This window comes from Octopus bimaculoides, chromosome 16 (genome assembly GCF_001194135.2).
Source record: "Octopus bimaculoides isolate UCB-OBI-ISO-001 chromosome 16, ASM119413v2, whole genome shotgun sequence".
NCBI lineage: Eukaryota > Metazoa > Mollusca > Cephalopoda > Octopoda > Octopodidae > Octopus > Octopus bimaculoides.
Genome location: NC_068996.1, coordinates 23259201 through 23275270, shown reverse-complemented (window position 1 = coordinate 23275270; position 16070 = coordinate 23259201). Strand labels below are relative to the sequence as shown.

Here is a 16070-nt window from a genome sequence, read left to right as displayed (position 1 = left end):
CAGCTATGTGACTGTAGCACATGGCTACTTCAGTGTTTCTCCCTTCAGTTTGAGTAATGCTTTCAAAGGGAAATCTGATAAACAGAAACCCATATGTCAGTCCATAACCCTTTAGCATTCAGATGACTGCCAAATGTAATGCGTATTTATTCACATTGATTCCAATTAACTATACATTATCTCACAGCTACAACACTTTCATAATGTGATTGCTATTTTATTATCTATTTTTAATGACATTCCAAGCTTAATGCGAGAGGCTGAGTCAAGCTTATATGAACAGAAAACAGGTAAAATATTTGAGCCAGATATGGTCACCTAAAATGTTTAAGTGTTAAATGGCAGAGAAAAGTTGCATAAATGTGAGCTCAACAGACAAGAATAAAAAAAAAATCCTTGGGGATAGTTTTCATGCTTAGTTTCATTTTAAATAAGCACAAAACTAATGGTTAGTCTAACAATGAAATTTACAATCTCATTACTGAAAAGTACCATAATATATTCAAATTTTTTCAAAGACAAAAAATGTTTGATGTTCCCTGCCTTTTATAGGTTAAATCAGTCTCAAATGAAAGAGACACTTTGAAACTGAGACGTTTGTCTGCTGCATAACAAATACAGTATACATGCGATTGGCCCAGTGAGAACCAACAACTAGCATAATTGTTCACAAATACATGTTATTGCAAATTTTGATTTTAGATATAAAAAAATAAACATGAAAATAAATTCATTTTAAAAGAAACCAATTAATTTGAAATACAATGTGAAATGCTTACATGTGTCTTTTCTTCTATTTCACAAACATTTAGTTGTTCAACAATATTAAAACTATGAAGGAAATTTCCACCAAAAACCAATGAATCTTTAGGTGTGTAGACAGCATGGATCCAACCTGACAAAAAAAAAACAAAAAAACACCACATTGAAAAAAGTGATTAAGTAAACATCAACATACAAAGGTACCTTTCAACAAATTTATATAAGCTTTAAATAAAATGACTTACCTGATGGAATAACAAATGTATAACCCTCAGCTAAAACTATTCTTTGACAGCTTTCAACTTGATCACCTAAAAATATGTCTCCTTGTTTACCAGAAAGTATCCAATTAACATAAAGTTCAATATTAACCTCAGTGGGTGGGATTAACCAGAAGACCTAAAGAAGGAAAGTACAATTCAACAAACATTTCAAATTGCAACAAAATTTTGAGGTTTGTATTTGTGTGTATTAATACTAATTTACAATTTTTCAGAGTTATTAATTTAATTGAAGGGATGCTTCTTATTAAAAGTAAGCTACTTAAATTTTACAATTACTGATTAGTAGGAATTTCAAAACTATATTAGTTAAGTAAATGGAAAGGGATTCATTTTCTGAGAGTTTTTGAAAAGTACAAAATCAATCACATTTTTCAATGCACATAAAAGATTAACTGAAAATTTCTGACTTCAGCTCACCTTTTGGCCATGCAGGATATGATACCAAACTGAAGTACCTCCAAAGTCGACGTGGAAATCAGTGTAACATCCGGCTACACTCATTAAACAATATCTGATAAAGAGAAAATAATTTATATTATAGAAGCTAAAAGATTATATAGTAACTCAAAATATCAGATGAAACATTCACATACTTCTGCACTTTGGGGTACTTCATCTTTTCAATTATATTCGTTGCTTCAGTTTGACATTTTTTGTAGATGCGTGGCCATACAGTGTCAACCCAATCAGTCTGTCGAACCTACACGATTATAAAAAAGAGAAAACATTAACTTCCATCAGCATTATTTATACGCAATCTAAATTTACAACTATATTCTAGCAATGCCAATTTGCTCATCCAATCAATTATTTTATTTCTAAAAATTTAGTCACTAGTGACAGGCAGTGCCCATGACGCTTTCAAGACGGAGACTCTGGTGGAAGAGAGAGGAGATGGGATCAAACTGGACACCTCAATATATAATGTAGGCCAGGTGGTGTTAAACTGAGCAACTGACTAAGTCTAAGCATGACAAATCACAAGATCTGAACTAAATACAAAGATGTGGAACACATGTGTAAAACAGCACCCAGTTCATTTTGTATAGCAGTTGGCCCTTTGGAAGGACATCCAGCTGTAGAAACCAAGCCCAAAGCTCCTCTCAAGCTGTCCAACCCATGCCAGCATGGAAAACGGACGTTAAGTGATGATTACATCAATGGTCTAACAATTCTGCCAGTTTATCACTTTAGGGCTATCAACTCTGGAAGGATGAAAGCAAAAGATGACTTCATACACAAATACAAAAATCAAAGAAAAGGAATACTTTCTACAGTAAACCACTATGAATTTTAGTACCTCATTTGTGAAATTTGGAAATCATGGCCAGATTCAACAATGGCCATATTAAATTCAGAAAATTCTTGATACAGAAAGCTTTAAGAGAGTGTTCTTTTCTAAGTGATTAGCAAGTGAAAATTTTATTAATTTTCACTTTTGTAATGATTACCTGACCTACCCTCATCAATTGTTACATCAAAATAGATGCAGAAAGTCCTTTTCACGACTATCATTTTCGACACCAATCCAGTAATAGCGCTTCAGAACAATGAACTAGAACGAGGGCTACTGCACAGCAGTAAAAAACTAATATGGGACAAATTTTGTGAATGGGTGGAAATACCAGGGTGACCAAGGAAACCTGGCAGGGAATGTAAGAGTCAGATTTTGATCAATTGTATATAAGTTCACATCCAGAACTTTCAAATGATATGTAATTGTCCATGGACAAAAAGGTATTTTGACATGCAAAATGATCAAGCAAAAAGCGGGATTTTTCATGGTCAAATTGATTATCTCCCTTCTATGGAGCTCTATGGTGATACCTACTTTTAACCAGAAATAGGAAAATAATGCATGAAATTTATTTACTATGTTAATCAGGATTTTAAATATATACGCATAAAAAGGAGGCCAACAACATTCACTTACCACTGTTGGAGATTCAACATAATTTTCAAGTTTGGTGTGGCTAAATTCAAGACTGATGACATTAAGCAGTTTTTCTCTGTCAGTGTTTTCATAATATTTAACCCAGTCTTTCATTGTCATCTCAAGTCCTCGTTGGGTATTGGCATCCATAACATCCAAAGGACGTCTGCTACCTAAATACATTTTAAAATATTTAACTTCATTTTGTAACAGCCTATAATACTTTTATAATTTCAAAGACCACTGTTTCCAAATTTCCTATAGATGTATTATATACAACACCACTATCAAAACGAAACACTAACATATTAGCAATGGGGAATTGCATGTAGTAATTCCTATTAGGGACACAAGACCCGAAATTTTGTGGCTGGGAGATAGTTGATCACATCATTTCAAATATTTGGTACCATATTTGTGAAATTTGGATGAATATTTTAGGAAATATGACAATTTGAATGGTCAGTGAATAGGTTGAAATCTTATTCAATTGCCCTCAGATTTGCGATGTTTGTATTCAACTAGTACTTATTTTATCAATCCCGAAAAGATGAAAGGCAAAGTTGACCTCAGTCGGATTTGAATCAGAACAAAGACAAATGAAATCCCATCAAGCATATTTTGTTTGGTGTGCTAACAATTCATATATCTCACTGCCTTATCACTTATAAAATGAAAAACTTAAAATCAAGAATTAGTATTAATGACAATACTTACCAACACATTGCTTTACATCACTAACTTGGAAATTGGAGCTTGGGACTCTGAAAATTAATATTTTATTACTGTAAAAAAAACTGAAGGAAAAGTATCAATGTGAAAAAATTTCAAACTATTTTCAACTGACAGTGAGTTATTTCCCCTCAATTGAATACAATCCCCCGCCCTCCTTAGTTAAATCTTAGCCCTTAGAAAATAGAGTAATGGATAAGTTACATACCGCATTCCAAGACCAGATTTCTCAAAGAAAACAATGGGCTTCGTCAACCCATGTTCTTGGAAGAATTTTAAATTAAATTCTGAAGAAAACAAAATAACAATTTAATATGAGTTAACAGAATTATAGTTTCATAAAATTGTAAAAATATAGCTTAATAAAACTAACATTTTAGAATTAAAACTATTTTAAATCTCAAAAACTATATCAACCTGAAATTTTCCTAAACTTCTTTCAAATTACAATACATCTTGTACATTAGGAAGTAATCATCAAAATTTTCAATTGATTATACAATAATATCAACATCGGCAAAATATTCAGTTCTATTCATAAGTTGTTGGTAGTTGATGGGAGAGAAAGTTAACTAAGCATTATACCAATTTGCAAGAAGTAACCACATAACATAAGCAGATGATCACTTCACACAGCAAGATAGCATCACCTCTAATAGTTGTTTCTAAGAATGACACAAGGCTAACACTATTCCTCTTCCACAATTGGAGGGAGAAGGAATAACTTTAGTTATATCGGCAACTGCACGATAGATATTTTATTGATTTCAGAATGCAAACTAGAGCAAATACAATAAGGTACCTTGTCCAACCCTGACAATCCTCTGTTCTAATCTCCAATAATACCAGCCAGTATTTTTAAAGTGTGCGGGCAACAAAAACTTTGCATTTTGAACACATGTTGAAGTTTAACAAGTTGTTACCATCATGTGGATTTTTGACATTTAATAAGTAGTATCATTTAATTATTTCTTCTACGAGAGAACTTGCGTATGCTATATTCAACCCTTTAACAGAAAGTGTTGTCTGACTAGTTCAGTACTGAACAGTAGCAGTTGTGGAGTGGAGAAGAATTAAACTTTCCACAAAGCAATGGTGCAACATCCTTTTTTGTCCAATCTAATTTCAGGTGATCTTGAAAATAGATTATTACACACCTGTATTTTTATGAACTGTAATTTGCTGAGCGAGCAGTTATAGAAAACCATAATACGAGATTCATCTATTAACTTCGGAGGAAATAAATGTCAACAATACTAAGTGATAACCCAGCCAGGGAGTCAGAACAATATCATGTAATTATATATATATATATATATATATATATAAGCTGTCCCAGTTATCAAAACCCATTACTTTTCTATTGATATTGGAACTTAAATTTGAAAAACAAACAAAAAAAAAAATCAACATCGTCTTAAACATTTCAATTAAGTGTGAAAACGTGTGTACATTATTGTTAGAAGATAAGAAAAACTATTTACCATCCCCTTTCATGAGCATCACAAAATTCCCCTGAAACTGCGTGCTGTGCAGCTTCTCCTCCAGACTGTAATTCCTTTTCCCTTCAATTTCGTCATCATCGATGTCTTCATCTGTATAATGCTTTCTCTCTTTCGCTCTCTGAAATTACACAAAAGACGATTCATCTACATGAAATTTTTCTCCATTTAAATGTGATGCGATTTGCTCTAATTAAGACACAGCATTAATAAAAGGATCAGTATATTCTCGATAGAAATGTACACGATGTGTAAGTAATATCTATAATACAAGAGGACATTAAACCTAGATGAAAAGCAAGGATCTTAACTCAATCGTCGACATACGTAATTCATTCTACATTAAGGAATGGTAAATAAAAATTAAAAAAAGCACCAAAATACAAAAGCGATTATTTTTTGAGGATAAAATCGTATATTATGGAGAAAGCCTTTATTACAAATCAAGACAGTATGAAAGACAAACGAAAAATAAAGATGGATAAAATTCAAAAAGGTTCGTTCGATCGTTCGTGTGTATGTGCACCAAGAGAACTCTCAACTACCAGCTTAATTTAATCGTCTTAAATATATTAAGATGAACATATTTCGTGTAAATAAACGTATCGGCTATTTAAATATATCTTCGGTTAGATAGGATACGGAGAATTGTTCAAATACTTACAGTACACATATTGACATCGTTTTAGATACAAAGGCAGAAAGGAAAAACACACTCGTGTGGTGTTACATAGGAAAGTCTAACAACTGCTGGCAGCAGCAGCAAATCAATGTAGTTTTAATAAATACACTTCTTTCTCTACAGCATAACATCTTGAACGAGCGAGGAATAAAAAAAAATTAATGTGTATAAAATCACGAATTAAATGATTAGTATGAAAATAGCACTTAATTAAAAGCGAGAAACTAGTTTTTAATGAATGAAGCTAAAAAGAATAAAAATCTAACATGTCGTCTTTATTTCTCATTGACTAAATTAGATTGAGCTACACTCAATACATTCACTTCCGGGTCATTTACGTACACTTATCAAGTGAGTATAAATTTGAAAGCTACCGTACAAACCCTCAATATATAGTGGGTGCAAGCAACCTTTTTACTTGATTAAATTACATAAAAAAAATTTATTCTTTCTAAAAATGTCCACTAATCAATTTTTTAAAGATTAAGAGTTGAGTGCGGGTGTGCGAGTTTGATGCCCACTCCACCCATTCCAGCAGTTAAAATATGAACTAGAAAAATAAAGCTGAGAGGCTTTACAAAATAGTTTTTCTTTGTTTTTTTTTTAAACAAATATTAAAAATAGCTGCTTTGGTCTATGAAGTACCAACCACTTTATAGAGATAATGGCAGGTTTAAAGTGAAGTATGGTGGAGAAAAATTGTTACTTTCAAACTACTTATTTTATCGATCGATAAATATAGCAATTTTTTTTTTTTTTCAAATTCTCCAGTAGAGGGATTTCAAAGCAGACTGGAAACTCAATGCTGTCCACGTCCTGCCAGCATCTATACAATATATTTAATAATAATTTATTGGCGATAAAAATGTGATAGCAGAGGAAATGGAACGTTGTGACCAGCTTCGTTCTAGGTTGCTTTTTCTCCACTCAAAGTAACCTCAGTGAAATTAAGTGAAATGGCTACAGTTGGGAAGAAAAAGAAAAAAAAAACAACAGTGGCTGACAGTCTCAACTCCTCTCCTATTTACACAAGAGGGAAAATAAGACCGTGACATGATTTTGTTTATATATTTTCATACGGAAATTAGCAACGTGAAGAGAAACTGGGGCACAGATTCCAAAACCTGGCGTTTACATGGCTTTATGTTTTGGGAGGTTTTTTTTCTCTCCTAATTTACAGGAGAATGAAAGATGTCAAACATGAAGTCTAGATTTACAGGAAACTGAAGAATAGTAGCGTTCATTAAAAATGTTTTAATAGAGTTTTCTAGATCACGCCTTGATATAGAGAAAACCTTCAATTATCAAACACACTAAACTGTAACCATCCTGTCTTGGGAAAGGGGCTACAATCTAATGCATCTCTGTACGAAGGAAATTTAGCTACTATATCTAGCAGCTCGGGAGACCTTATAGCTCTAGCTTCCGTTACTTGTAAAGAGAAGGGAAATCTATTATTGCAGGAGATATAATGTCGGATCGAATTGAGTGAAGGGAAGTGCGCTCAGGAGATACAACACATGCCCGAGGAAGAACACAAGGTATGGCGGAGGTAAAGATCATGGGCCGCATCCCCTGTGAAATTTGAAATGCAATTTTTTTTTTTTTTTTTTGCAGATTCGGAATCTCCGCCCTCGATATAGGTGTTCCTGTAAAAAAAAAATCCCAAAGTGGTGCGGTCCATGATCTTTACCTCCGCCCAATGTCATAAACATTATAACTAAACTTTTATTTATTTACTTTCAAGTGAATGACTGTTTAGGAAACAAATGTTAAATTAGAAAATAGTGACGGTTATTCAAACAACTGACCATTTTTTTAATGAATTTTAAAAAATTAATAATCCCTTTATAAACCTCATAAAAATATTTAAAAAACCTTAAGTGATTTTGGTTAGAAACCGATGGCTTCAAATTTAAACCATACAACGACGGTTGTTTCAGCCTGTCATAAACAGCAACTAAATTGTCCCAAAATCACGAACTACAATAGTTTTTAAAAAAGCTTTAAAAAAAAATAAAATAAACTTATATATATGCAAATGACGGGGATGGCTTCAGTTGGAATAATGTACTTGATAAGGAGCTCGCCTAAAGAATATCAATACAAACACACACAATGATATTTGGATTAACACTTTGTATGCCGTTAATACACACCGTTAATACATAGATAATAAAAAAATAAAGTGATACTTACATTTTCACTTTCAAATATTTATTGAACAGAAAACTGAACTCTTTAGAACTAGCCCTTTTAGAAAAGGTTAAAGTAACTGACATCTTCGAATTCTTTAAGTACTTCCAAAAAGTAATAAATAGGGAAGTGTGAACTATCCGGTTTATTGCAATAACATCCAAAACAAACAAAACGAAGTCGCCTGACAAGCAATGAATTCACAAGTTACTGTCTTTAACATAAGGGAATTTTGAAAAATTGAGGATACGCGGTCATGGCTGGAACTTTTATGGTTGGCGTGGGGGAGGGTGCTGGCTAAACAACGATAGACTCCTGCATTGTCACTTGACCTCCTATAAACAGCAGCTAAATATGCCTAGAATCATAACCTAGTCCATACTTCAACAATAGATACATGGCCTGAAATTTGGGGGAAAGGGCAAGTCATTTTCACTGACTCTGAAATGATGAAAGGTAAAGTCGACCTCGGCGGAATTCGAACTCAGAACTTACAGACAGACGAAATGCTAACGATTCTGCCAACTCACCTTTATCATAAGGTATAATCATGGTTACAATGACAATAAATCTGTTAAGTCCAACGTTGGTCTGTGGACTAAACAACTGATTAAGGATACTTACATTTTCACTTTCAATATAAATATAATTGTTAATAATCATACAAATTATCTCATGTATACACACACACGTCTGTATACGTATGTGTACATCTATATCTACCTATTTAATCTACACACACCCGTCTGTATACGTACGTGTACATATATTTATATATCTACCTATCTAATCTACACACACGTCTCTATACGAATGTGTACATATATATATATATATATATATATTATATATATGTAAAAGATTGAAGAGGAACACACGAGTAGATATGGGGGTGGGAGACAAAGTAGAAAATGCTAAAATACTTTTATAAACAACATTACAGAACCGTTTTCGATCCTTCCAACAGTAAATAGGAATAATAAATTTTTGAAAAATAAAAATTTTGGTAAATTTAAAAGAGAAGTCTTTAAAAAGACTTTGCTTTTAAATTTACCAAAACTTTTTATCAATAGTCTTGACTTTTTCAATAATTTTTCAAAAATTTATTATTCATATTTACTGTTGAAAAGATCTCAAGGATCGAAACCGGTACTGTAATGTTCTTTATAAAAGTATTTTAGCATTTTTCTACTTCGTCTTTTTTCCATATATACATATACATATACATATATATATATATATATACCTACCTAATCTACACATACACACGTATGTGCGTTTGAGGTTCAACCTCAGCCGAGCAGAGAGGTTTTGATCAAAGGTGCGTCTGAGCACATTATCAAAGGTTTTCTTTCCTGAAGACAGAATTGGTTGCAATTTTTACGGATTAAATATTTAAAAACATACAAAAATGTAATATTAATCCTATACCCACTTTCAAAAAACTATCTGAAATTTGAAATTTTTTATTTTTTTGTAATCACATAAAATAAATTATTTCAATATAACTGTGGAGCGCCAAAGTAGTTCATTCGGATTCGTAAAAGTGTTCCAAAAATACATGAAGCTTATTCTTTGAAAACGGCTAACAGTGAGAGACTAAAAATTATAAATACCAAGTCTATGTATGCGGTGGCGGAATTCTGCTTTAAGCACATTATACTCTCATAACTTTAATTTTTTAATTCGCAGAAAATAGAAACACCACACTGAACAAACGTGGGGGAAACCGATACAGTCGCTGGACCTGTTAGAAAAACAGCAGTAATATCTACCATAAAACAATCCATTTTAAAAAAGGAATGGACATGTTTGACCATGTACTGTTAAATCCAGAGAGGATAACCATTCAAGTAGAGCAACAAATAAATGAGGTTCTTTTCACAGATAATGTCCACCTCATATGAAAGTAACCAAGAACAGTATATAAAAATTGATATACTAGGAACGAGATAAGGTAATCAGGAATAACTACAGATTCCTGCCCCACCCCCCAACTTTGGATAATCATAACTTTCAGAAAAATGGATATTTTTTAATAAAATTTTCTAATATGTGTTATATCATGTAGATTCCGAATATACAAAACTTGAGGGGTGTTTTAGGAGGGGCTGAGGAGGGGAATTTCGGAAAATTCACCGGCGTCCACTTCAATTCGTCTTTCAAGAAAATAGATATTTTAAAATATTTTTTAATGACATTTCCTACAAATATACCTCGGACTATGTAGATTCGGAGAACATAGGAATTTTGGGGGAAAACAATTGGAGGTTACTTTTGAGGAACGTTCGCCACTCGAGGGTGTTTCGGAACAAGTCGTCCATATTTGTTTCATTTTCTCCGGTTTATGCGTTTGTGCCTCCGTAGATTTCTAGACCCCCCTCTCTCTCTCTCACACACATATGTAATTAAAAAAGTTCAAACGGGGAGTTATTCTATTCAATGTCTTTCTGTAAGAAACTTTTAGACCTTTAGCTGGTATTTTTAGCATAACGAGTTTTCCGGTTTCGAGTTTTCTAGTGACAGCTTCATTGCCTGCTGCTTCAGTAGAAATCTACGGATGCACGAACGCACAAAACGGATAACATGAAACAAATATGGACGACTTGTTCCGAAACACCCCCGAGTGGGGAACGGTCCTCAAAAGTAACCCCGAATTGTTTTCCAGAAAATTTCATTAAAAAATATCTATTTTCTTTAAAGTTAAGACGACTTGAAGTGGACGCCGGTGAATTTTCCAAAATTCCCTACCGCAGCCCCTCCTAAAACACTTTTCCCCATAAGTTTTGTATTTTCGGAATCTACATGATATAACACATATTCGTAGAAAATTTCATTAAAAAATATCCATTTTTCTGAAAGTTATGATCATCCAAAGTCGGGGTGGGGGCAGGAATCTAGTTATGCCGGTAATCAAGCATTTAGATGTAAACAAGTCCTTTTCCTCACCAAGCTTCACCCTTGTTTTTCTTTTCGCATAAATATCCAACTCATTAAGTTGACAAAGCTTTGAGACGTCTAGAATAATTTTGCTCATGACTCGTACGAATATGAATTTATGCATGTATGCTGGTTTTAAATATGCAGTTTTCAATTAGCGTTGTAAACTTCGATGACACGTGGAGAGTATCACGAGCCCTCGAGCATAACTGCTCACCTTAGCATTGATATCAAAGAGAGCTAACATGTGGATGCGAGCTCCTCAGAGCTCCGGGCCCTCGGGCAGTGCAAGATTAACATACAGCTCAGTCTGCCTCTGCGTGGAGACAGTAACAAGAGTGCATTTATATAAACAGTGAAGTGTGTGTGCGCGCGCTTGAGTATAATTACAGGTGTGTAAACACGTGTATATAAACACAGAAATGTGTTTGTATAAATACATTTGCGCGTATACAAACACAAATATATTTGACATTCAACAGTTGTTTACTGATATAAATATATACACATATATATACCCGTACATACGTGTGTATATGTATATATACACACGTGCTTATGTATATATACACATACGTGCTTATGTATATATACACATACGTGCTTATGTATATAGACACATACGTGCTTATGTATATATACACATACGTGCTTATGTATATATATACACATACGTGCTTATGTATATATACACATACGTGCTTATGTATATATACACATACGTGCTTAAGTATATATACACATACTTATGTATATATATATATATATATATATATATATATATATATATATATACACACACACACACACAGATAAATGTACAAAGTAATATTTACAACAATAATAAAACTTACCAAGTTATAAGCGTCAATTCCCTTCGGCAATTTCGCGTTAGCTGTTCTTAGGGCTTTCTTTCGGGACCTTAACATTATTGGCATTTTCTTATTTTGAATAAATGAAGAGTGGAGCAGAGAGAGGGGTGGTCCGTTTTCTTGGTTTTTAGAATTGAAATAATTATTGGCAAGTAGAAATGACGAAATTCATTCTAAAAAAATATTTCGTGCGTGAAGAACTACGATGAAGATGAAAGATTTAAATTGAAATGAACGAAAACGACTTCGCAAAATGCTGGCTAGGTGACAAGGAACTACAACCAACAGTTTAGAACAGTTTAGCGTCAAATATATATATGTATGTATATGTGTGTATATATATATATGTGTGTGTATGTATGTATGGCTATGCAAATGTAAATATATATATGCATATATATGTATAATATGCGTGCGCACCTGACCTCTGACCTCAAACTCAACGACTGATTTACTGACCACCTAAAGCATAAAATAAACACGAAGCTTCATTTTTAGTTTCTTTATTCAGATACTGATACTCGGCCATTAAAACTACTTTACATGTACGGAAATTATACATTTTTCCATAGTAAATCCTTGGCATTTTCATTCACGTTATTTGCTGAAATGTCGTATTTGCTTATTGACTTTGAATGAATTCATGACTTAAGTTTTTTTGTTTTTTTTAAATCTGTGTGTCGTAAAAACAAATGCACAACATCCTTTTGGGGTCGATAAATTTAGTACCAGTGAAACACTGAGACGATGTAAACGATTAGTCCCCTCCTCACCAAATTTCAGACCTTAGGCCTTAGTAGAAAGGATTATTATTGAGCAATGCAGTCGGTGAAGTTCCACTTCGGCGTTGAGTGACGGGCAAGAGCAATGATATTCTCGGAGAAAATTCTGGGCGTCGACTAGAATGGTCAGTGGACTTTTAGGCCGGGGTCCATGAATTACTTACAAAAATCTCTGCCTGACAGTGCTATCGGAGTTCATGTATGGATTCAGTCGGGCCTACCCATGCCTAAGAACGACGAAACTGTTCTGCGTGCACTACTAGTCTAGTGCCCGAACATTGCTGACTGTTGGGTTGCATGTAGAACAAAACCGACTGTCAGCTAAGTCCACTGTGGAGATCGTTTCGCCGTCTTCCTTTGGCCTGGAAGGACAGGCAGTATTTATCTGTCTGGTAGCCTTAGCGAAAGAGGTAGTGTGGTCAACCAGATTGAAAGGACTGAAGACAGACACTTGCCCCTTTGGCCAAGCCCTCATCAACTTATTCAAATTTCGCTTGAAAAGGAAAATTGGGGTGAAGGAAGAACTGCCTTCTGGCTATTTTGTTATGAATTAAGTGAATGTGCCAATAAATCTCCGAGTAAACAGGCCTACTCAAAGCAAGAAGACGATAAGCATTTGCACTAGTCGGTCACGGCAACTGTAATTCTTCGCAGGTCTCCATGAGCAGCCCTAGAAGTCTCCCTATTACTAAGAAGGCAACGAGCTAGCAGAATCGTTAGGACGCCGGGGAAAATGTTTACCAGCATTTCGTCTGTTTTTACGTTGTGAGTTCAAATACCGCCGAGGCTGACTTTGCCTTTCATTCTTACGGGGTCGATAAAATAAGTACCAGTTGAAGTCTAGCGTCGTGCTTCGTGCCTATAGTAGAAAGGATTATTATTAAGGTGGCGAGCTGGTAGAATTGATAGCACGTTGGACGGGATGCTTAGCGATATTTCGTCCGCCGTTACGTTCTGAGTTCAAATTCCGCCGAGGTCGACTTTGACTTTCATCCTTACGAGGTTGATAAGACTGCAGTCGATTTAATCGACTGGGGTCGATAAAATTAGTACCAGTTACGCACTGGGGTCGATGTAATCGACTTAATCCCTTCCCCCAAATTTGAGGCCTTGTGCTTCCACTAACTAGAAAGGATTATTATTATCGGTTGACAAGGATATTTCCACTCTTGCGATTCGCACCTGGATTACAATTGCAAGTGTTCTCTTCGTTCTCTCCTCCTCCACCATCACTCCTCACTCGGAATTGGATTTGTTACTTCTTTATGCAAAGTAAGGGTTTTAAAATTTTTTTATTACAGGATAAGTTTTTATTATGCTTAACTTTTGCCAAAAGAAAATTGCAGCAAAGCTGCCTGACAGTGGTGTTAAACATGGCATTATGACTATCATATGACTTGTTAAACATATATCTTATGTCATGTCTTAATGGTGCACCCTTTCTGCCTCCCCTTTTTTATGGTCTTTAACAAAGATGAGCACCGTTAACCGAAAAGTTAACTTCGATAACCGTTCATCAGTTAGTTTTAAAATGTAACAGAAGTTATCGATAAACCAACGCTAATTTTTATTATAGAAAAAAAAATTCAGTTTTTACTCTAAAAACACCTTTAAAAAGTGCCAATACTATAAAATCTATTTCTACTCTAGGCACAAAACCCGAAATTTAGGGGAAGGGGGCCAGTCGATTAGATCGAACCAGTACGCAACTGGTACTTAATTTATCGACCCCGAAAGGATAAAAGGCAAAGTCGACTTTGGCGGAATTTGAACTCAGGACGTAAAGACAGACGAAGTCAATACTATAAATTCCGTTAATTTTAATTGAACAGAAGTTAACGAAAGTTAACTCAAGTCGACTTCACTTAACGGTAGTTAATTAGTCCGATAAGGATTTCCAAATTTAACTTACAAGTTAAATCGTTAACGAAAATGTTAGCTTCGTTAATTAATGATTAACGGTTTGGTGCCCAGGTTTTGTCTTTAGCAATACACTGGTGCCGGGAAATTGTTCATGAACCCAATAATGTAGAATTTAAATTTCTAATAATTTTATTTAGGTCATATAATAAACTTTTTGCTCTTTACTATTCAAGTTCGAGTTCAACTAAATTTGATTAAAAGTGTCAATAATGCAACATAAGTTGGCAGTGGGAATGGTGACAAATCGAACAACTGCTGGTGGGTTAACAGATTAAACAGTTGAAATGAAATTTTTCAATTTATGAACAATATCCTCAGTTGTGAGGGACTACAAGTGAACAAGACCAGATGAATTTTTATTTAGAATATCATTAATACCTGCTGCAATCTTAATGAATAATTGTTTAGGAATTCAGAGAATTATGGGAAACCGAAGTGGTTCACTTAAAAAGGCAGAAACTACGAGAACATTAGTTAGTGAGTGCTAGCTAGGTCAGTGGTTCCTAACCTGGGGTCCGCAAAGGTAGTACCGCGGGGCTGTGAACTAAATATATATATAGCCTGCTAGCTTTGGCTATGTCAAGGTGGGTTTTTTGTATTCTTCTTTCCTATTTAGATTGTTTAAATGTTGTTACAACAGTAATATGTCCATTCTGCTGAAATGAAATTTCAGTAAATTTTCTGTATCCTTGTGCAGCTGAAGATTGCTCTGCATTTCACATTTAATGTAATGCTCGCATTACTTAAATAAATGGAGTTGCATGAAACGTGCGTACTGCAATAAACCTTGAAAATCCGTGTTGCTTTTTTTGATTTTTGATCACCTTGCTTTTGGAATTGTTTGGATAATACCATACTATATTCTGGTGCCTAAACGTAAGTGCCATATTCAATTTTGAATCTAAATTATATATATATATATATATATATATATATATACTAGCTGGTGTACCCGGTAATTCCTGGGGTAAAGATGTACTATTGAAACGCCTTATTTCGTTAAAACTGCCACAAAAGGTGGTATTTTCCGTCGCGAAAAAGTACAAAAAAACTGTCAGCTGGAGGAGAGAGAGATTGTTGGAGATTGGCGAGAGAGGTTTTCGAAGGTTGGAGAGAAAGTACTCAGACTAGTCGTGGCATTTTAAAGGTGAACTTTAGGAAGGCTAATTTATTAAAGGTAATATATAAATGTTGTATATGTGTATATAAATATATGAATGAATCTTTTGCATCCCCTTTTTTCAAAAATCGTTTATGAATGTATTTTGCAAGATTCCTGATATGAAATCGTGTTTTGAAACAGATACTGTTATACTTCATGATGGTCATTTCTCTTTTTCCTTTTTTTTTTTTTCTATTCTTGTAAAATTTGGCAAGAAAAAAAAAATGACCATCCCGAAATATAACAATATTTTTTTAATCACTGTGGATAAATGCCAGCAATGATCTCAGGTTCTAAAAT

At 34.1% G+C, this 16070-nt stretch overlaps 1 protein-coding gene across 6 annotated transcripts in view; it reads right to left on the bottom strand.

Moving 5' to 3' along the window:
* LOC106871161 (lysine-specific demethylase 2A) overlaps positions 1–16070 on the bottom strand; it is a 325205-nt gene that overhangs the window by 12625 nt on the left and 296510 nt on the right. For 3 of the 6 annotated variants that reach the window (XM_052973581.1, XM_052973582.1, XM_014917486.2), the window contains 8 exons: positions 5196–5334; positions 3920–3998; positions 3697–3743; positions 2980–3152; positions 1640–1746; positions 1464–1557; positions 1008–1161; positions 780–895 (listed from right to left, as the gene is read on the bottom strand). In XM_052973581.1, coding sequence (XP_052829541.1) covers positions 780–895; positions 1008–1161; positions 1464–1557; positions 1640–1746; positions 2980–3152; positions 3697–3743; positions 3920–3998; positions 5196–5334 — 909 coding nt within the window. Of the gene's footprint in view, positions 1–779; positions 896–1007; positions 1162–1463; positions 1558–1639; positions 1747–2979; positions 3153–3696; positions 3744–3919; positions 3999–5195; positions 5335–5877; positions 6188–11040; positions 11134–11885; positions 12132–16070 lie in introns of those variants that run through there. The other 3 variants (XM_014917481.2, XM_014917485.2, XM_014917482.2) reach the window with 3 other exon arrangements.